Source organism: Panthera tigris, chromosome E2 (assembly GCF_018350195.1).
Source record: "Panthera tigris isolate Pti1 chromosome E2, P.tigris_Pti1_mat1.1, whole genome shotgun sequence".
NCBI classification, from domain to species: domain Eukaryota; kingdom Metazoa; phylum Chordata; class Mammalia; order Carnivora; family Felidae; genus Panthera; species Panthera tigris.
The window spans coordinates 7,388,928-7,411,618 of NC_056674.1; the positions used below are offsets into that span (position 1 = coordinate 7,388,928).

The 22,691-nt window shown below is 53.2% G+C and overlaps 1 protein-coding gene and 1 long non-coding RNA gene across 2 annotated transcripts; one reads left to right on the plus strand and one right to left on the minus strand.

The window, feature by feature from the left end:
* Window positions 1-7,420: 7,420 nt before the first annotated feature.
* On the plus strand, window positions 7,421-13,183 carry CTU1 (cytosolic thiouridylase subunit 1). Its single transcript, XM_042970376.1, has 3 exons — window positions 7,421-7,469; window positions 10,374-10,918; window positions 12,461-13,183. Exons 2-3 carry the CDS (start codon window positions 10,411-10,413, stop codon window positions 13,033-13,035), a joined length of 1,083 nt encoding a protein of 360 aa, XP_042826310.1. The 5' UTR covers window positions 7,421-7,469; window positions 10,374-10,410; the 3' UTR covers window positions 13,036-13,183.
* On the minus strand, window positions 11,896-12,528 carry LOC122234357. Its single transcript, XR_006212132.1, has 2 exons — window positions 12,437-12,528; window positions 11,896-12,105 (listed from the first exon to the last, which is right to left on the minus strand). It is a non-coding gene; the product is annotated as an uncharacterized LOC122234357 (long non-coding RNA).
* Window positions 13,184-22,691: the final 9,508 nt, after the last annotated feature.

A 22,691-nucleotide genomic window follows, 5' to 3' on the forward strand; every position in this document is an offset into this window, starting at 1 on the left:
CCTGGGTGGCTCAGTCGGTTAAGTGTCCAACTTCGGCTCAGGTCATGATCTCGCGTTTTGTGAGTTCGAGCCCCGCGTCGGACTCTGTGCTGACAGCTCAGAGCCTGAAGCCTGCTTTGGATTCTGTGTCTCCCTCTTTCTCTGCCCCTCCCTGCTCATGCTCTGTCTCTTTCTGTCAAAAATAAATAAACATTTAAAAAAAATTTTAAAAAGAAGAAAAGCAGAAGAATGAGAAGGAGAGATATGGGGAAATCACAGAGAATCTAGCTGTGTGCAAAAGAGGAACTTATAACCAACAGGCCATCAGAGCTAGGAGGCCTTCTAGCCCCACTTCTTTGATTTTCAGAAGAAGACACTGAGGTCCAGAGTGGGCAAATGAATTGCCCAAATCATATGTGGGTGCCCTGCCTCATGCACCACTGTCTACACATGGAGCTACTTAATCAATCTTTGTCAGACCAGAATTCATTGAGCTGGGAGATGAGTAGCTTATGTTAATCTGAGAGGGAAGAATTATCAACTTTTCCCATGAGATGGAGAGAAAATTTCATTCATTCATTCACTCATTCATTCAACAACCATTTACCTTATGCCTTCATGTTTCCAGTAAAGGGGTGAATATGAGAGATGTAGCTCTTGTCTTTGAGGGGAGTAGCATCTCGCTGGGAGACAGATTCCTGACAATTCCAATGTCACAGGGTAGGTAGCTGGGATGGGGGAGGTGAAGGCTAGGGATGGCTGAGGGGGATGGGTGGGGGGGGGGGACAGCGGGAGCTCTTGCCCTTTTGAACTGCAAAGTGGGTCCTCAGAGACAAGTTGACATGGTAGGGACTCTCAGGCAATCTCAAGGGATGTGAATTCCACAGGTGATCTTGGTACCCTGAGAATTCCTGGACTCTCAGGTATTATGTTCCCTATCACACTCAGTCTCCTAATGTGCTGGAAATCGTCCTCCAGCTACCAAGTTTTGTGCTCTGTGACCAACATCACCTCTGCCCCAGCAGAGGAGGGGCCACCACCCACAGGGGCGCTGTCTCCAAACAGGACTTACCTGGCTGGGGGTGGGAGGTGGTCCCTGGGAAAGGGTGATGGTGCTGTCCGTGGTTCTGAATCAGAGGGGAGTGCTGGCTTTGGGCATGTCCACAGCTCTGTGGAGGGGCCTGATCACACAGAACAGGGATCCTAGGTCTGGAGTCAGTATAGTCAGCATGTCAGATGTGCTGGAGAGGGCTTAGGTCTACCTGGAAGGGAAACTCCAGGGGAAGGGAACTCCCTCAGGGGAAGGGAAGGTCTCAGTCTCTCCTCCTTATCCTTCTATCCACCCTCAGAAATGTCCTATGGACAATGCCAGGCTATTGCCACTAGTTCAAGAGCAGGGAAAGTGAAGGTTCTGTGTTGCCCTTTTACATATCCGGTTCCATTTCATTTTCTGAACATCTCTGACAGAGAGGGGTAATCCCCTCATCACATACAGCAGGCAGCCAAAACTCAAGACAGATGGGCAGCTGTAGGAACTAGCTTCCAAAGACCACCCCAAACAACCCTGGCCTTCCTTACACAAACATGGAGCTCCCCTCATTATGAGATAAAATTGTTATTATTATCTCCTCCTCTTGAATCAAGGTTGGGTCCGTGACTACTTTGATTAATAGAATGTGGAGGACAAGATGTTCTAAGACTCATACAGCTCAGATATTAAGAAGGCTTGGTAGCTTCCACTCCTGCCTCGCAGAGTCCTGGGTGTCTGTGTAAGCAACCCAGGGGACTCTGATGGAGAGAGAGGCTACATAGAGGAACCCTGAGCCTCAGACATCCAGGCCCAGCCCCGGCCACCATCACAACATAACTGCCCAGAAGAGCCCAGAGCAAGACACGGAGTGAAACTGTCCAGCTGGGCTCTGACCAATTTACAGCACTGTGAGACAAAATACAATGATTGTTCAGGCTCCTGATTTGTAGGGTGGCTTGATGTGCAGCAACAGGTAACTGAAACACTAGCTTGCACAAATCATAGCTAATAGGTAAAAGGTAATGTTCTGGAGGTTTACAGGCCTGATGCATTTTTCTACATACTGTATTTTTTTTTAATTTTTTAAAAATGTTTCTTTACTTATTTTGAGAGAGCAAGAGAGAGCAAGTGGAGGAGGAGTGGGGGGCGGTGGTGGTGGAGAGAATCCCAGGCAGGGTCTGTGCTGTCAGAGCAGAGCCCAGTACAGGGCTCAAACCCATGGACTGTGAGATCATGGCCTGAGCCGACATCATGAGTCAGAGACTTAACCAACTGAGCCACCCAGGCACCCCTTTTACGTACTGTATTTAAAGGATGGCTCTTAAATGGAGATCTAAAGCCTTCAGTGAAGACGCCTGTGGAGCTTTGCCAGGCTGGGACTACATTTCCCAGAATCCCCTTCCACGTTTGCATCCAGGTTAAAGCTGGCTACAAGAGAAGGGAGAAGTTGAAGCAGCAGCCATGGGGATCCGAGGGTCAGTGGAGGAGCAGGAACTATTGCAGCTCTCACACCCTGTGGCTGCTCTGGTGGCTCACCTTTGTTGGCTTGACATTCCAGCTGCTCTATTGCTGGGAGTGAAGAAGGTGTTGGGGGAAAGTGGCTGAATTTCCGGGAGCAAGAGCCATTGAGCCCTGGTACATTGATTGGTCCACCAATCCAGGGGGACACAGGTGGCCCAGAGAGAAGTTCACAGTGACATGCAAAGGATCCAGGAAAACAGTGTGCCTGTTTCTCTCCTTCTAAGACATTGTCCCAGGATCTCTTTAACCTGACAACTAGGGCCATTTGCCTATTCACAGGAGCCCCATCTTCCCTGAGCAAAGGACAGGATATGGCCAGCGGTCTCAGTAGTCAGAATGACCAATGCCCAGTTTTGTGTGTGTGTGTCTGTCTGTCTATGCTGATTAAATGCCCAAATTAAACATTATTTCTGGGTGTGACTGTGGGGGTGTTTCCAGATGAGATTAGCATTTGAATTGGTTGACTTGGTTGACTCAGTAAAGTAGATAACCCCTTCCGGCTGCCAGTGGGCATCATCCAAGGTCTGAGAAGAACAAAAGGCAGAGGAAGAGTACTCATTCCCTTCCTGAGCTGCGACATTGGTGTTTTCTTGCCCGTGCACTGAGATCTGCAGCATCAGTTCCCCCTGGTTCTCAGGCTTTGGGACTCAGACTGGAATTACACCTCTGGCTTTCCTGGGTCCCCAGCTTTCAGGTGGCAGATTGTGGGTCCCCTCAGCCTCCAGTATTGAACCAGTTCTTCATAGTAAATCTCTGTTTGGTTCTGTTCCTCTGGGGAACCCTGTCTAGCACAGTCAAAAGGGGGACAAACAGATGAAAGCAAGACCTCATGGGCCATATTTCCTACTTTCTCATTATTTCCATGAGAAATAGAAGCCACTGAAAGTGGAAAGCTAGAGAATCAGAGAGTGAAACGTCCAGATTTGTGTTTTCAGGTGTTCTCTCCAGCTGCCCTGGGGGAGGGGGCGGGTTGGAGGGGCATCTGGAGTGGAGTCAACAGTCTGGGGCCGCCGACCATCCAGTATTTCTGTTGACAAAGACTCCTGTCACTAAATGCAGCATGGCCCTCTTGCACAGTTGTGACCCCTAAGAATGCTGGGCTTTACTCCGCCCGTAGTGTGTGATAAGTAAACGCTTGTGGAATGCAGACCATTAAAAGTACAAATTTAGGGGGGAAAGGTGACAAATGTGGTATACAATAGGAACCAAATTTTGAGTTAAAAACTGTATAGTGTTAACAAGATGACAAAGGCTAGTCCCTGCATCAGAGGGCTGAGACTGGGTGGGACAGGAGGGAACAGGGAAGGGAGAGGAGGTGCATAGATGGGGGTAGGGGCAGGTAGAACACAAAGGATCAGTCACAGGGTGTGTGGGCCAGGTGTTTCCAGGAAGAAGCTGACCATGATGTCCCCATATCTGTCCCTCTGGACTCCAGATCCACACCTTAGTCCCATCTCAAGAAGGGCGGAGACTCGGTCAGGCCTCTCAGCTCTGCTCCCTGGGGGCCCCCACACCTGCAGGGACAACATGGCTCTCAGATCAGAGAGTCACCCCTTTAATTCTAACTACAGGTGAGGTGGGACAGCTCAGCCCCACCTGGAACTCAGGGACTTCCTGGAGACTTCCCTGGAGAGGGATAGGCCCGCTCACCTTGTGTAGTAGATCCAGGTGAGGCCATAGGTGAAGAGGAAGCCAGACCCCATGAGGGCCCCTCTGAGCAGGGTGAGGACCAGGGGCATGAGCCCTCCTACTCCTCAGTCACACAGTTGACGGAAGAGGGGCTTTCTGGGGAAGTGGGGTGGGGGGGGGGGTGGGCAGGGGATGAAGTTCTGGCCCTAGGCCCTTCCACATCCTAAACACCTGGCCAGGTTGTCCACCCCCAGAATCTGTGTTGCAACTCACTTTGCACAGAGAGGCTGAAGGAAATGTTTTGGGAGCCCAGTGGGTGCTAAGCCTGGCAGGTGAATTCCCCTTCATCTCCAGCCCCTATGTGGGGCAGCTCCAGGACATCAGGTGCTTAGGGTTGGGGGAGGGGGGCGGCTTGTTAGGGCTTTTCCTTCCTGGGACCAGCTCAGCATGGCAGGGGGTTGCTATTGGACCAGGATCCAGTGGGGGGTGGTGGAGCTGAGAGGTGTGCCTCTCCCACTTCCCAAACAGACACAGAGGGTGCACGACTATTTGACCCAAGCCCATGTATAGACTCCAGGAGTCTAGAGTGGCTGAAAGATCCTGGAGGGAGAGAGGCTTAGCTGAGACTAGAAGGAGGAGAGGAACTGGTCATATTAACATATGGAGGAAGGCACCTCAGGTAGAGGAGTGACAAGCAAAGGCACTGAGCCTTTTATCCCCTGGAAAAAGATGTTTCCTACTGAATCAATTCCTTTATGGACACATGGCTATGAGCCTGGTAGATGAAAGGAAATACAAATATCTCTGGGACCTGCTAGAGAAGACAGGGAAGTTTCTGCACCTGATAAGCTGAGGAAGTCACCCTGGGGTGCAGGGGAGCCACCAGAGGGCTCTGAGCGGGGAAGGGGCAGGGTAGGCTATGGGGGTAGGGAAACCTTTCTGGGCCTGTTCTATGTGGGACACAAACTTGACGGGAGACACCAGAAACCAGGAGGCTGGGCAGGAGGAAGGAGCAATGGTCAAGGCCATATGGGTGAAGGGGAGGAGGCAGGACAAAGAGGGGATGAGGAAGGGAGCAATTTGGGACATTTTCTGGAGATAAAGCTTACAGGACCCATTGATTCATGGGGGTGGGAGAAAAAAGGAGGCATGTGGAGTTAGTCAGGAGTCCTGACCCAAGTAGCTGGGGGGATGGAGACCCGTGTCCCCAATTTCTGCACTTCAAAGTCATATTTGGACCCTGCACCAAAGCTGTTAGAGAGACCCAGACTCCACCCTCATTTCCCACCCTAGACTCTTCTGGCTCCTGGCCCACTCACCTTCCTACAGCATGGATTATAGCAGCACTACCAGCAGCAGAAACATCTCTTGAACCATAAATGCCAGGCACTGTCTTGGGACAGTCTGGTCACCACGGTCTCAGTATGGGAAAAGTGGTTAAAAACACACACACACACACACACACACAAGAGGAAGCCAGTGGATAGGAAAAGGATAGTAATTGTATGCATTAGTGCAACTTCAGACCCCCAGTCGCCAGAGATGAAGAGGTTCTTGGTCCTACTCTGCAGGACTCAATGAAGTCTGGAGAAGGCAAAAGACCCCCAAAAGTCATACTGGCTGATGTATCTTTCATACTTGGAAAGCTTCATAGAAATCGGTATGATTTCTGCCATTCAGTACTTGCCAGTGAATTTTTATCCCCTGGAAAAAGATGTTTCCTACTGAATCAATTCCTTTATGGACACATGGCTATTTGGGGGTTTTGTTTCTTCTTGAGACCGTTTCGGTAAATGAAATTTTTCTTATAATTTTTACACGTCATCTGAATTTTAAAATGAAATAGCATATATTTGAGTGAAACATCCCCTTATATTGTTCTTAAAGCAAAAGACATTGAAGCAAAACATACACGGAGAAAACAGTTCAGTTTATAAAGATAAGCTTGATCAATTTTCGTACGATGATGACATTCCTGGAATAACCACCTAGATCAAGAAACCCCACCAGCACTCATTCTCAGTTACTCCCCTCTAAAAAAGTAACCACTATAAGTAACTTCTATCATCATTGATTAGTTTTCTGTTTTTGACTTCGATGTAGTTGGGATCCTAGTGTCTGGCTTCTTGTGCTTAATATTTTATTGTGAGAGTTACCCACACAACAGCTATCCATTCATTCTCACTGCTGAAAGAGTTTCACTGTGTGCATATGCCATACGCTATACAATAGGATATTTGGGTTGTTTCTAGTCTGGAACAATTAGGAAGAGTGCTCATACAAACATGGCTTTGATGTGAATATGCACTTTTGTTTGGTGTATTTTTTAGAGTGGGATTTCTCAGTAATAATCGAGAGGGTCTGGGTCTCCAGGCCCCTGGGTTACTGGACCTCTGAGGCTCCAGGACCCCGAGCCTAAAGACTACTGAGTCTCAGGGGTCTGGGCCTTTGGATCCCTCAGTCTCAGAAGTCGGGGTCTCGAGGGGTCAAGCCCTCTCTCACCGGCTTGCCATCCCGGAGCTCCACCTCCTGGTGAAGGGAAGTGTGTACTACCCGGTTCGCTGGCCGGGACCTCAATCTCACCCACTACCCAGAGCCAGGCACACGTCCAGAAACCACCCCCCACCCCCCCAACCACTAACAGCTAGGCACGCGCAGAGACCTCAGCTCACACATACTGCTACCTCTCCCTATCCGACAGGCTCATGCGCACAAATACCACCCGCACGTGCACGCATAGATCCACTCAGAGCCCCGACCCTCGGACTTCCTGCCCTGAGCATGCGTCACCTCCACCTTTCGCACTCTCGAGCCGCCGCAGCACTCCCATCCTCAATTCCCAGCTGCAACGCCACCCTCAAAGGGTAGAAATCAATGCTCTACAGTGTCTTTAAAAGCCTGTAATAATCCCACGAAAACAGATAATCCGAATACAGCTACTTCGCCTTTTAAGTGTCCGGCACGGTGACGGTGACAACGCACTGCGACAGAAATTCTTTCTGTCTCACCGTCACAGAAACTCTCTCTCTCTTTCTCAGCTCTGCCGCGTCCTAAGCCCAGGCGCAGGCGCATAAAGGAAATCGGGCAGTGCACTTTAGCAATCGGTAGAAAGGGCCGCAAGGGTTGCTGGGAGTTGTAGGACTGAGAGGCCTAGTAGGGGCAGGAACTTTGGAGTTGCCGCATGGGGTTCTAGGAGCAGTAGGCAAGACAGCCCCAAAGCCTTGTGGGAGTTGTAGTCTCCGGAGCCACTTCCGTGCCAGACTTCCGCGTGTGGGGCTGTTGGGACGTCCTAGTACCGCGTTCTGTCCAGGTGAGTAGTTGCTCCTGGAGCGTGTGGGCCCATGGGCCCCCGCTCGTTATTGCGGTGCCATGTGAGGTCGAGAGCCTCGGGGAGTGGTGACACTAGCGCCTGTGTCCCAGAGGCCTTCTGGCCAGGATCCCCACTCTGGGCATTGTGGTCCATCCTGTCTCTTGCCCGTCCACCCCTTCCACCAGGTGGGGATTCCACGATCTCCCTCCCCAACCCCCATGCCATTAGGCACATCAAAGAGGCCCCTAGTGTGTCCTCGAGCTTCTGTTCTGATAGAGGGTTCACACACTATCATCCTGACAAGGCTGTAATCCAGAGGCATCCCTGGGGTCCGCGTCTCTTCTGGGGGCATCTATTATTACCTCATTCTACAGTTCTTTAACCTAGCGCCGACACTGTTCCAAGCCCAATGTGAGGCTGGTGGACGAGGCAGACCCAGTCCCTGACATTAGTACCCCGAAGGAGACAGGTCGGCCACCATGACGGGTAGAGCCATGGTCAGGCTGGGATGGAGGCATCTTGGCGGCTCTGTGAGCCTAGAGGGGGCGCCTGACCCAGACTGGATTCATAGTCTTCAAGGGGAAGACACTTAACAGGCATTTCAAACCTGACGTGTCCAAATGGAATTCCTGGGGACCCTCCTGACAAAATGGCCCCATCTTCCTCCCCGGTGCTGTGGCCAAAACCTCCAAGTCACTTTGCATTCACCTTTTCTCATCAGCCCCGCCTCCACCACAATCCAAGTCTTGTGCAAGTCCTATGGACTCTGCCTTCGGAACGGATCTAGAATCCCACCCTTCCCACCTCCACTGCCCACCACCCCCACCCAGGCCACTTGCATCTGTCACTGGCTATTGCCATAGCCTCCTCACTGGCCTCCCTGCCTTTGCTCTTGCCCCCTAAAGGATGTTCCTCACACAGCAGTCAATGGAATGGGATCGTTTTAAAATATAAATCAGGGGCACCTGGCTGGTTCAGTCAGTTAAACATCTGACTCTTGATTTCGATTTCCGCTCCGGTCCTGATCTCAGGGTTGATTAGTAATATCGAGCCCTGTGTTGGGCTCCATGCTGGGCATGGTGCCTGCTTGGGATTCTCTCTCCCTCTCCGTTTGTCCCTCCTCTTCTCCCTCTCTCTCTCTCTCTCTCTCTCTCTCTCTCTCAAAAACAAAACCCTTGTCAGTTCATATCCCTTTCCTGCTCAGAATCCTCCTGTGGCTCATATCTCCCTAGAATAAAATTCCAACTCCATATCATGGCCTATGAGCCTCTGACAATCTGCACAGACTCAACACCTGCCAGGGTCTTCCTCCTTCAGGAGGCAGACCTCAAAACTGGGTGACTGTAGATTTAGGGCAAGAGGAGGGATGAGTCCAAGGTGACTTTATGTCCTGTCCTGCGAAGGGGCTAGGTGGAAGGTGGTGATGCTCTCAGGAGACAGGAAACAGCTGGGCTGGAGCAGGTTTCTGCCTCGTGGAATGGAGCCTGGCCAGTGTGGGCACTTGGGATCTGGGAGAAGGCCTAGCCAGAATCCTCAGTGGGGCATTTGGAGGACCAGCTGGATGGACATCACAATTCAGAGTCACCTACAAGGAGAATGGGCTGGGTGGGACCCGAGGACCATGATGAGGACTCTCCAAAAGAGACTGGGATTCAGCAGAAGATAAACCAGGGCAGCAGAGAGAGGATCAAGTCAAAAGTCAAAGGAGAAAAAAGTTTCAAAGGGCTGTTGCTCAGCGCTGACAGATGCACCTGATGGTCACCATTGATGGCTCCTAAGCGTTACTTGCTGGCCCCGGGACAGGGAGGAGTTCTCTGAGCAGAGGAAAGAGCTGGTGCAAACACCTTCCAGTAGGTGCATCATGGAGTGTTTGAGAGTAGAGACCAGCATGACTGAGGACAGTGGGCCATGAGGTCAGAGAAAAAGGGAGCCAGGTCACAGAGAGCCTCGGAGCCACTGGCTTTTCCTAAAGTGAGAAGGGTTGCACGGGACGATGTATAGAACATACCGGGCAGGGTCCGCTGGCTGTCCTGTGGAGAGGAGAGGAGGGTGGGCAGAGTGGAGGCAGGGACTCTGGTGAGGAGCCTCCTGCAGTATTGCTCACATGAGGGTGGCAGCCGTGGAGATGGGGAGACGCATCGCCTTCTGGGTTAAAGCTGCCGTCAAACAGGATTTGCTGTATGCCATTTGGGCATTTGGGGTTTGAGGTCTGAGGATGTGGAGAAACGGTCAGGGCTTGACATTGTAATTTGGAGTCACCGGCAGGGAGAGGAAGAAGAGTGGCGAGAGCAGGTCAGCGTCCCGGAGCCCAAGGCATCTTGCCTGGGCAGCTGACAGGATGGAAGTGCTCTTTACTGCAGGAGAAGCAGGCGTGGGAAGAAGAATCGGGAATCTGGGTTTTGAGGCGCCTGTTAGACACCTTGAGTGGCACTGGTCCCTTGCCCCAGAAAGTCACAGACAGTAAACAATAGGTCACATGAGGTCATTCCACATATGGTGGCAAATCCCAGAAGCAGATAACCTGCTGGGAGGCTCCTGCACTAGGCCAGGCTGGAGGCCATGGTAGCTTGGGGAGGGGATACTGGGTTTACCAGGCATGTGGGACCAAGGAGGGTGTAGCTAGAGGATTGGTTTTGGCTGGGGATGGAGGAGGTTGGAGGAGGGGGACGGAAAGGGGTCAGGGATGGGCTTATCCATGTTTTGATACATCCGTAGAAGCTTGTGGGAGATTCTGACACCAGAGCAGAGTTGAGCCCAGCCCTGGAGGCCCAAACACCCCACCTCGAAAACAAAAGCAACCCCAGATAGTCTCCTTTGGAGATGTGATCCAGCAGCCTCCCCGGAGGCATCGACCCCGCAATCCGGAATCCGCACGTAACCTGCCTCCCCTCTCTCCCTGTCCAGGGGCAGCCAACTCCTCCCCGCCCGCCCGGAACCCGCGATGCCCGCCCCGCAGTGCGCCTGCTGCCACGCGGCGCGCGCCGCCCTCCGCCGCCCGCGCTCCGGCCGAGCGCTGTGCGGCGCCTGCTTCTGCGCCGCCTTCGAGGCCGAGGTGCTGCACACGGTGCTGGCGGGCCGCCTGCTGCCGCCCGGCGCCGTGGTGGCCGTGGGCGCCTCCGGCGGCAAGGACTCCACGGTGCTGGCGCACGTGCTGCGCGAACTGGCGCCGCGCCTGGGCGTCTCGCTGCGCCTGGTGGCCGTGGACGAGGGCATCGGCGGCTACCGGGACGCGGCGCTGGCGGCCGTGCGGCGCCAGGCGGCGCGCTGGGACCTCCCGCTCACCGTCGTGGCCTACGCCGACCTCTTCGGGGGCTGGACGATGGACGCCGTGGCCCGCAGCACGGCCGGCTCCGGCCGCAGCCGCGCCTGCTGCACCTTCTGCGGGGTCCTGCGGCGCCGCGCGCTGGAGGAAGGGGCGCGCCTCGTGGGAGCCACGCACATCGTGACGGGTGAGCGCGGGCGCCGCGGCCGAGGGGCGCGGGGCGGGCGCTGCAAGGGGGCTGGGCGCGTGCCCAGCAAGGGGTGAAGGAGACGCCGGGGGTGCCCGAAGTGGGGGATCTCCACGAGAAGGGGGTGCGCACGCCCGCTGAAGGTGCGTGGGCAGAGTGTGTGCGCGCCGGGGCTGGGCGCGGCAAGCTTTGAGTCACTGCCTTCGCTTTGGCCACGGAGGGGTGCAGGGGTGCTCTCCGGGGGCTGGGGCTGTGTTCCCTGCAGTTTCCAAAATGACATTCTCTGTGTCCCTTCACAAAAGGAGGCGAGTGAAGTGACACCACCCATCAGAAGCCATCTGTAGTCTGAAACGCAACTCTTTAGACCCCCCTTCTCTGTCGGCCTCTTCTCTCTGAGAACTTGAGAACTTACTCTCTCCCAACCGTTGCTTCAACACGTGATTGTTGACCATCTCCTCTGTACCAGACGCTCTGTAGCCTCGAGCAATACCTAACCTCGGTTACCTCATCTGTAAAACGGGGTTATTAATAATATCGAGGTCCCAGGGTCGTTGGGAATAAAGTGAGTTCTGTGTGAGGCACTTGGACCAGAGATTGGCAAACAGCAGACCTTACAGAGATGTTTGCCTCCTGATGCTGCCCAAGGCAGCCTCTGCCCCTGCCCTCCCGACATGCCCATAATTATAACCCGGCAAGTGCCGCTAAGGAAAAATCACACAGACTTTGCCAGTTTATAACAGGAGGACCCAGTGAAGGGGGAAGCCTGGAGTTAGGAAGTGGTTCCTGAGTGAGCCTGATCTGAAGGCCGCCTGAGTAACCAGTGAAGGGCAGACCCAGTTGTTGGGGTCTGAGCAGAGGAGGTGGCTGGTGCAAAGGCCCTGAGGAGGGGAAGTGTGGCCAACTGGAGAAGCCCCAAGAGGACCGGTGTCTGTCGGACCAGACAGACTCAAGTATAAGACGACAAGATGCAGAATAGGTAGACGTTTAGGTGACGTTTATGGTGACTGTTGAGGAAATACCGAAGCTCTCGCTGGCCTTCCTGCACGCGGTGACCCGCATTCCCCGCACTGGGACAGCAACACCTCCACTGACCGTTAGAGGCCGCTTTGACTTCTCCGGTGCCGGTGCCGTGTGACGTACACCTTCAACTGAGACTGACCCTCCTGAAAAAGCAACTGGCACAGGGCCTGGTTGGCGATAAGTGGGTGGCAAATGAGGGCACCCCGGGTTGCCTCCTGGAGGCCTGTGTGTCCCCTCTCGTTTCTCACTGTGCCCACCGCCCACCTCCACCGGGCTGTCGCGCGGTGCCCAGGGGTCTCCACGGCCCTGTCCGGCCCTCCCTGCTGTTCTCCACGCACCCTCCCCCCCGCCCCCATCTCTCTCCTGGTCCTGGCGTCCTGCAGTGTCTGGGGGTGGGGTGGGGGTCTCCAGCCCGGCTCGCCCACTCTGGGCCGCTCTCCAGGGCCCCTCCCCGTCCGTCTGGGTCCCTGCTGCCCCACGGCGGCGCCCCCATCTCACCGGCTCCCCGTCTCTCTCCCCCAGGCCACAACGCCGACGACATGGCGGAGACCGTGCTCATGAACTTCCTGCGGGGCGACGCGGGGCGGCTGGCCCGGGGCGGGGGCCTGGGCTCGCGGGGCGAGGGGGGCGCGCTGCCGCGCTGCCGCCCCCTGCAGCTGGCCTCGCAGAAGGAGGTGGTGCTGTACGCGCACTTCCGCCGCCTCGACTACTTCTCGGAGGAGTGCGTCTACGCGCCCGAGGCCTTCCGCGGCCACGCGCGCCACCTGCTCAAGCTCCTGGAGGCGGCGCGGCCGTCGGCGGCGCTGGACCTGGTGCACTCGGCCGAGCGCCTGGCCTTGGCCCCGGCCGCGCGGCCCCCGCCCCCCGGCGCCTGCTCCCGCTGCGGGGCGCTGGCCAGCCGCGCGCTCTGCCAGGCCTGCGCCCTCCTGGACGGGCTGCAGCGCGGCCGGCCCCGCCTGGCCATCGGCAAGGGCCGCGGGGGGCGCGACGAGGAGGGGTCGTCGGGGCCGCCACCCCCGCCTCCCAGCGACCCCGGCTCTGCGCCGGGCCCCGCCGCCGGGGGGTGCGGGGCTGCCTGTAAAGAGCGCTGCGAATAAACCCAAGGGACCTCCGCCCGGGCTTCGGTGCGAGGCTGGGAGGGGGACGGACGGGACCGGTCGCCGCCGACCCCGCAGAAGCTGGGGGCCGGGACTCCTGGGTCTGAGGGAGGAGGGGCTGGGGGCCGAGACTTCCGGGTCTGAGGGAGGAGGGGCTGGGGGCCTGAACTGGGTCTGAGGGAGGAGGGGTTGGGGGCCGGGACCCCTGGGTCTGAAGGAGGAGGGGCTGGGGATCAGGACTCCTGGGTCTGAGGGAGGAGGGCCTGTGGGTTCAGACTCCTGGGTCTGAGGGAGGAAGGACAGGGACCAGGACTCCAGAGTCTGAGGGAGGAGGGGGCTGGGGGCCTGGACTCCTGGGTCTGAGGGAGGAGGGCCTGTGGGGTCAGACTCCTGGGTCTGAGGGAGAAAGGACAGGGGCCAGGACTCCAGGGTCTGAGGGAGGAGGGGCTGGGGGTTAGGACTCTCGGGTCTGAGGGAGGAGGGGCTGGGGGCCTGGAGAAGGGGCTGGAGGGGTCAGTACTCCTGTGTCTCAGAGCCGGTAGGAATTAAGGGGCTGCTTGCATCACACTCTGCCAGGTTCTGGGCATGCTCAGGAGAGTCCTAATGCTTTTATAGGACCTACTATGTGTCATGTCTGACTGTTGCACGAGAAGTAAAACCGCTTCACTTGAGGGACTCTCATTTACAGTAACCATGTTTACCTTTGAGCGCGGCACACGGTGTGGATGCTGCACCATCCGGTTTCATCCACAGCGCGATCTCATTGGCTGTGCGGTCACCTAGGGGGAGTTTGTCCCTCTGAACCCGGGTGGGGGGAGGATGGCCAGAGTTGGCCTGTGGTTCAGCACCATCCTATAGAAATATAGTGTGAGTCAAATGTGTAATTGTCAGTTTTCTAACAGCTTATTTTTTAAAGGAGGGGGAACAGGTGAACTTTTAGTAATATATTTTACTTGACCCAAATAAATATATTTGATCTAAATATCCAAAATATTACCATTTTAACACGTAGGCGCTATTTTTAAAACTATGAGGTATTTTACAGGCGCTTTTTTTTTTTTTTTTTTTGTACTAAGCTTTTGAAATATAGTGTGTCTGTTATAGCCCATCTGCCTTCGGATTCAACCACTGTTCAGACGTCCCATTTGACCCGAGGGCCCCAACAAGGGAACTGGGAAGATGCTGTCCTAGGCCTTGGCCACAAGAGGTCACTGTGCCCACGCCTGTGCATCAGGTGGCCATTGCTGGCAAAATCAGGTCTCTGCTGCCCACTTGGGAGCTCTGCTCTCTGGCCCCCCCACCCCCACCCCCACCCGGGACCCCCTGGTCTGAGCCAGCCGCCAAGGGCGAGAGGCACAGTCTGGCAGAAATATTAAGGCCCCATAGGAAACCTTCCTTGACCTCAAGACCTGTGTGTACATGCACTCATTCATTCTGCAAATATTTATTGAGCACTTCATTTGTGACAGCCGTGAACACATAAATACCTTCCCTAATGGGAGAGGCCAAAAAGAGAAAGGAGAAGAATAAGTTGAATATATAGTATGTCAGATGGTAATAAATCAGGGGATGGAAACATGCCCACATTGAAGCAGGTGTACTGTAAGCCCTGACAGTTGGGTTTTCTTTTTTCTTTTCTTTTCTTTTATTTTCTTTTCTTTTCTTTTCTTTTTTTTTTTTTTTTTTTTTTTTTTTTTGTAACTTTTAAATGTTTATTTATTCTTGAGAGAGGGGGAGAGTCAGAGAGAGGGGGAGACCCAGAGTCTGAAGCAGGCTCCAGGCTCTGAGCTGTCAGCCAGCATTCAAACTGCAAGATCGCAACCTGAGCCACCCAGGCGCCCCTGGTTTTCTCTTTTCTGTAATCCAAGTGCCTGACTTAAGCTTTGCTCACCAAGGCTTCCTCTTCAAAGATGGCTATCTCAGTAAACAGATTTCCAGTCAGACAACTAGATAAAAAAAAAAAGCCTGGCTCCCTCCCCCCACCCCCTCCAGGCACCTTTGTTTTAGAGATCTTAGCTGATTTCCATAAATCACCAGCACCTTGTTTTTCCTCTTCCCAAGCTTTAAATTCCCCACTCTTCTGTGGTTTTTTTTTTTTATGTTTATGTTTATGTTTATTTTTGAGCACGAGTTGGAGAGGGACAGAGAGAGGAGGGAACAGAGGGTAGGAAGCAGGCTCTAGACTGACAGCAGAGAGCCTGATGTGGGGCTTGGGAACTCATGAACCAGAAGATCATGACCTAAGCCAAAGTCTGGCTTAACTGACTGAGCCACCCAGGCGCTGCCCCCGCCCCCCAACTCTTATGTTTTAAATTCATGAATAGTGAACCCTTGAAATCCTAGGCACCCCCCCCCTTGATCCCAATAAAAGCAGAACCCCAGACACCCATGCACCCACCCTCCACCGTGACTTTGCTGTATGGCCCGTGGTATGCCATGTGATTTCCAGATCCTGTAAGTAATAAACCTTTTTTTTTTTTTTAAGTTTCCTGGTGGTTACTCTTGAGGGCAATCTTGCAATCATGAGAACCCGGGTTATCGATGGGCTGAGACCCACACAAAACAGTGAGGTGGACAGAAAGGCCTCAAGGAGAAGGTGGCATCTGAGCCAAGACCTATCCAACGTGAGGCAGTGAGCTCTGCAGATGGCAGGGAAGAGCCTTGTTGGTGGCAGCACAGCAGTCACAGACCGAGGCAGGGTAATGGGGGAAGAGAGGGCTGAGAGGGAACAGAGCGTATAGGCTCAGCTTTGGTTTTGAGACAGAAGCCACAGAGAGTTTTGAGCAGAGGAGTGAAAAAGGTCGTGCCTTTATTCACGCAGCAAACATTTGCTGATATCTCCCAGGGACACTGAGGCAGCCCCAGTCCCGGCCCTCAGTGGTTTCCTCAGGTCTCCCCACCTGTCTGGTGGGGAAGGCAGACATGGAGGGACTCGTGCTACGGTCAGGGGAGCTAGCCAGGGCACCAGGGAGTCCAGAGGTGAGGTGCCCAGCTCAGCATGGGGTGTCACAAAATGCCTTCTGAAGGAGGCAGTGTTAAAACACTGAGGGTAAGAATTAGCACGAGAATGGGGTGGGAGGGAGATGGGGCTGAAAGAATGGCAGATAGAGGCCTGCAGGCAAGGAAGGACCTTGAACCTGTTTGGAAGGGCTGCTAGCAGGCCAAGATGGTGGGGGAGGAGCTAGCCCAGGGGGACTGCCAGGGGAAGCCAAACAGAGCAGAGGCAAAGGGGTGGGATGGTGGGAATGGATGGGAGGGCTATTTAGTGAGCACTCACCATGGGTTGGAAAGCCTACTAAACCCTAGGGTGTGTTTGTAAGCATAAGAGCTCCTGCATGAACCCCAATACAAGAGGAGTCCTTCCCAAACAGACTGAACAGAAATAATGATGTTTGCCAACGTAGGCAGAAGGCCATAGTAAACACGGGGCAGTCTTTTGCTGAGGGAGGAAACCATAGTAAGCATGGAGGGCAGAGCAGGGATGTTGCTGAGGCAGGAAGCCCCAGTCATCATGGAGGGAGGTTTTGCTATGGTTTTGGCCTTGGTAAATGCAGCCCCTACGTAAGCACAAGGGATCCTTCATTCTTGTTGAGGATGGCAGTGGATCTGTGAAAGGATCAAGGCTGATAGGGCAGAAACCGCATCCTCCAGAGTCACTTGGAATCTTTCTTCCCTGGAGGGATTTAAAGCCCAGTCTCAGAAAGATGGGCTTTCCCTGTCTTCTCCTATGTTTTGCTCTCCCGAGGCTGGATAATTGGAGATTCGTGCCAGGTCTGAAGAGGTAGAAGCATTGGGTACAGAGATTCTGGAGGGAAACAGATTTCTGGAGAGAAGCAGAGATCCTGGAGGGAAGTAGATTTTTAGAGAGAAGCAGAGATTCTAGAGAGAAGACGACTGAGATAAACTTACTCCTTCAGCCTGTTTATACAGAGCCCCACTTCATGCCAGGTACCAGACTAGGCTCAGGGGTTTCAGCAATGAATCTGCTAGATGAGGTCTCAGCCCTCATGAAGACTCAGTTCAAGTGAGAGAGATTTTACTTCATTCCACAAATGTTTACTGTGTGCCTACTATGCACCAGGGCACAGAACCAGATAAGGAAGGCAAAAACCCCTGCCCTGTCAGAGATGGCACTCAAGTTATGGGAGACAGAATCCATAAGAATGAAAGTAAATAAAACGTGAGGGACATCTGATGGTGATAAATGCCATAGAGGGGGGAAAAAAGAGAGACAATGAACAAGGAAGCAAAAACATAAAGCAATTTTAGATTGAAATAAGGCATAGGAAGGAAACTAACAAGAAGAGAATGTCTGCTCCAGACAAGGTGATCACAGTGGCAGGAAGGGTATCCCAGGCAAAGGGATCAGCAAAGACAAAGACCTAAAGTGGGACAAAGACCCTCAACTACCACACTGGGAAAATCAAAGAAGTGCAGGGGAGCTGAGGCACAGAGCATGATGGAGTGATGAGGTTGGAGGGATGGATATAAGCCAGACAGAATGCCTTGGAGGCATTTGGGTTTTATTCTATTTGCATTGGGGAATCATAAATGGGTTTGAAGCACGTTTTAACATGATACTGTTTAAAATTTTAAGAACGCTTTGGCTGCCGAGTGGAGAACGGACGTGGCATTGGTAGGGGGGTAGGAATAAGGGTCAAACGTGGAAGCAGTGAGACTAGTTAGGATGCTATTGCACCTGTCCAGGTGAGAAATAAACACGGCTTGGTGAGAGAAGAGGGCAGTGGGTGGATTCCATGGCTATTTTGGTGCCGAGATGACAGGAATTGCCAAAGTGGGAGGTGGGTGTGAGGGAGGGAGCAAGGACCACTCCCAGCTTTTGACCCAAGCAACAGGGAAAAGGATGGTGTCGGTGTCGTTTACTAACAAGGAGAAGACTCAGGGGGAGGGTGGGAGTGGACCCACCTTCTCCCACTTTTTAAACTGCAATAAATGAGAGATAATAAAGACAGAAGGAGGTGGGGCAGAAATGTTCTCTGGCTGTTGACCTGGCATCAGGGGCGCCCAGGTGTGCAAACAGAGGCTGCCTGGCACGTAGCAGATACAGGTGCTGACTCAGAGCCATCTGAGAGATTACCCAGAAAGTTTGGGTAATCAAAGAGACACGTGAGATCAGCATCAGAGGGGCATCAAGTCGGACGGGCTGAGGTTTGAATCCCACCTACACCACTTGCTCACCATGCAATGTTGGGCAACTAACCTAATTTCTCTGGGTTTTCCCCATCTGTAGAATGGGAGCGATTGTGTGTGGGCCAGCGGGGGGATTAAGGGAGATGTGGCACATGGAGGTACTCGAAAAATTGCCAGCCAGGAGCTGGTCAGGGCCCAACAAGGCAGAGTGAGGGTCCATTTCCTCATCCCCCAAGCATCCATCGCGTGCCGGACTGTGCCAGGGGGATGGGGATCCAGCAGAAGATTCCCTGCCCTCAATGGCATGCAAACAGATTTGAAGACAGAATGGCATGGGGTTTAACAGCTGGATGCCTCAGGTTCCAATCCTGGCTCTGCCCCTTGCACAAGCGACTTTTGTCTGAGACCCCGTTTCCTCACCTGTAACACGGTGCTAATAAGAGTCTCTAAACCTCATGAAGCTGCTGGGAGGATTAAACATGATCATGTTTATGAGGTCCTTGGCAACCTGCCTGATGTTCATTATAGGTGCAGACAGAGACAGGCATTCCCTGACACGGGGACTCAGGAGCCTTGAAGCGAGAGGACCCCCTGGTTTTGCAGTCCCCCAGCCTCCACGGGGTCTGAGACCACCTCCCCCATCGCCCATTCCCACGGTAGCACCCTGGCCCCTATCTCCATCCAGAAGGGCTCCACCTCAGAAGCCACAAAACCCACATCCTACTCCCTGACCACAGCCTCCCAGGCTTCCAGAGCTGTGGGTGTCTCTGCCATACCTGTTCTTCCACCTCAGGGCACCCCTGACCCCCTCATGCAGCCTCCCGCCAAAGCCCCTTCCGTCTGCCTTTCCTATACCCCACAGTCCTTTCCACCTCTAGTGTCCTCAGCACCCCTCCCACCATCACCCAGCCCTGCATGTTCCTGCTCTTTGCTGGAGAAAAACAAAACAAAATCGTCCAACTGCTCAAAAGATGCCTCTTTAAACTGCTGAGTGCCAACTTCACCTGGGTGCCTTCTCCTCCCTCACCTCCTCAACCCCACCCACCCAGGTGCCCCTTGAGATGAGCTGGCCTCCGTCTTCCTGGAGGAAGCAGAAGCCACCCCAAGGGCCCTCCCTCCTCTTCCTGCCACAGGACCCACACCCCACCCGAAACCTCACCCGCCCTTTCCTTCTTCCTTCCTGGAACAATGGAAGAGGCGTCTTTCCTCCCATCTGGAGCTAATCCCACCACTCAGGCAGTTGCACCATTTGCCCCTTTGTTCTCGGGCATCTCACTCCCTGTGGTTGTTAAGAGCTGTCCGCCTGGGTTCGAATCATGGCGACACCACTCAGCGTTGTGTAAACTTGGGCGGACGACTTCCCTTCCTCATCTGTACCTTGAAGATAATAAGAGTGTCTTTCTCACGACACCATGGGAAGGCTTTGGTGAGCTAATTTATGAAAAATGCACTCAAACACTGTTGGACCCACAAATCAGTGCACAAATGGAACAGACCTTCAAATCGCCTTGGAAAAGACAATGAAAGAGTCAGGTAATGGAGCAGAGAGCCCGATAGTCCTGGAGTTTGAACGTTGCCTCTTGCACTGACCAGCTGGGTGACCTTGGACAAGACACTTCTCCCCTCTCAGCCTCAGTTTTTCTGTAAAGAGGGACAAGATAGTACCTATCCCTTAGAGTCCATACTTTCCATGGCCTGACCGCCCTCATTTCTTTCTATTGTTTCCCCCTTACTCACTCTGCTCCAGCCACATTGGCCTCCTCACTGCTCCCCAGACATACCTCAGGGCCTTTGCACTTGCCACTCTTTCTGTCTAGAACAGTCTTTCCCCAGAGACCCCCAACCCACTTAGGTCTTTACCCAAAGATCACCTCACTTGCAGCTTTCTTGACCCTATTCCCCTCCCTACTTTCTTATGATTTTTCATACATTCATAAGTTGTAATATCATATATTGTACTTATTTAACTTTCTTTCTCTTGATTGCCTCCCCCCCCCCCCCCCAAATATAAGCTTCAGCAGGGCAGGGATTTCTGTCTGTTTTGTTCATGGCTATATCCTCAGTGCTTAGAACAGTGGCTCATGCTCAGTGAGTGCTCTGTGTTGTTGAATGGAGTGAGAGAGAATGAAGGAAGGTGTGAGGGGGAGAGAGAGGCAGAGAGGAAGAGAGGGAGGGAGGCAGGGAGAAAAGAAGCTAGCCCACATGAAGAACTTCCTTGGTCAAACAAAATATGGCACATCCATTAAGTGGCAGATGATTCCACTTAAAAAAATGGATAAAGAAGATGTGGTTTATATATACAATGGAATACTACTTGGCAATGAGAAAGAATGAAGTCATGCCATTTGCAGCAACATGGATAGAACTGGAAGGTATTATGCTGAGTGAAATAAGTCAGTCAGAGAAAGACAGACATCATACGTTTTCATTCATATGTGGATCTTGAGAAACTTAACAGAAGACCATGGGGGAAGGGAAGGGGAAATAATAGAAACAGAGAGGAAGGGAAGCAAACCATAAGAGACTCTTAATACAGAGAACAAACTGAGGGCGGATGGGGGGCAGGGGAGAGGGGAAAATGGGTGATGGGCATTGAGGAGGGCACTTGTTGGGATGAGCACTGGGTGTTGTATGTAAGTGATGAATCACGGGAATCTACCCCCAAAACCAAGAGCACACTGTATACACTGTATGTTAGCCAGTTTGACAATAAATTATATTTTTAAAAAATAAAAAGGAAGGAAACTCTGAAACACACGACAATACGGGTGAAATTTGAGGACATCGTGCTCAATGACATAAGCCAGTCACAAAGTGATTCAGCTTCTACAAGGCACCTGGAGTGGTCACAGCCATACAGACAGAAAGCAGATAGAGGTTACCAGGGCCTGCAGGCGAGGGGACAGAGAGATAATGTTGAATAGAGACAGAATTCCTGTTGGGCAAGATGGAAAAGTTTTGGAGATAAATGGCTGCAATGATTATACAATCATGCAAATGTACTTCAGGTCACTGAACTGCCCACTTAAAAATGACTTAAGGGGTGCCTCTGGGTCGTTCAGTTGGTTAAGCGTCAGACTCTTGGTTTCCACTCCGGTCATGATCTCATGGTTCGTGGGTTCCAGGCCCGCATTGGGCTCCACGCTGACCGTGCAGTGTCTGCTTGGGATTCTCTCTCTCCCTCTCTCTCTCCCTCTCTGCCTCTTTCCTTCTCAAAATAAGTAAACATTTAAAAAATTTTTTTTTAATGATTTAAATGGCGAATTTTGGGAACACAACACTGTGCCCAGCCTGCAATAAATTGGAGCTGTTTTCATCCTTCCTTCTCTCCTTGCCAACCCTAGCTGGCCACACACCTGTCTCCTCCCCCTCTTCCAGTCCCTCCAGCCACCAAAACCTTACAGTCTCCCCTCTATCCTTTTCCCCAGTGGCCACCCCGCTGTGTCCCACTTCCTCCCTAAAAAAGTTATCTTAGCTTCCCCAACAGCACCCTTTCCTGGCCTTCCTCCCAGCTCTTCCCTTGCTCCTTCTCAGCCCTCTGCCCCCTAAACCGGGGGTCTTCCTTGGGGTCCTGGGCAGATGTCCCTGGTCTTTCCACTCCATACAGTCTCTGGGCGTGGGCTCCAGGCACCCTGGCTTCCGGTGCCACTGGTGCTGAGAACACCCCACCTCTCTCTAACCAGACAGCTCTCCTAAGCTCCAGACCGGGGTCTCCAGTGAGGACCCTAAGGGATCTTCTCGCTTGCTCAGAATCACCCTCGGGCTTCTGCTTTTCCTGGCCACGTTTCCCCTCCAGCCCTCTGAGCTCTGTCCCCATCCTCCGGCCTGAAGGTCTCTACTCAGAGCCCCTCACCTCCTTCCCACCCCACCCCACACACACTCCCTCCATGCCCCAGGCAAACACCTGCTCATCCACAGCAGGCCCCAGCTTAGACAGCTCGCCCTTCAGGAACCCTTTCTCCACTCTGGGGTTCCATCAGGCCCTTCCACGTTCCCTGTCAGAGGGCACATCACCCCGGACTGAGTTTCCTATTGCTGATTGGCCTTTCCCATCAGACAATAAGTTCCTTGAAGGCAAGGACTCTGGCCATCTGCTCATTCATTCGATCATTCATTCATTCATCAAATATGTTTTGAGCGCTCATGTCATGGCCAACAACACTGCTAAGCAGGTGGGTGGATTGGTGAACAGGTCGTCTGGGTTTTAGATTCTGGAGGGAAGGAGCTGAGTAACCTGGGAGGTCCAGGGCTGGGCTGGGAAGCGATAAGCTGTGAAGGGACCCTATTTGTTCTTGTAGCCCCAGCTGTTTACTTGGGCTCCCTCAGGTTCACTAAAGTCTTCTCCTTAAGCAGAGGGTTCTTTTGAAGCAGAGGTTTCTTTTGAGACCTCCTGTTCACCAAAGTCTTCAGCACAGTGGAGGGTCACCATGAGTCCATCCAATCAAAGGTTTCTGCTCAGGGGAAGGGGGCAGGGCTTGTGTTTACCAGGAAATTCTGTTTGGTGG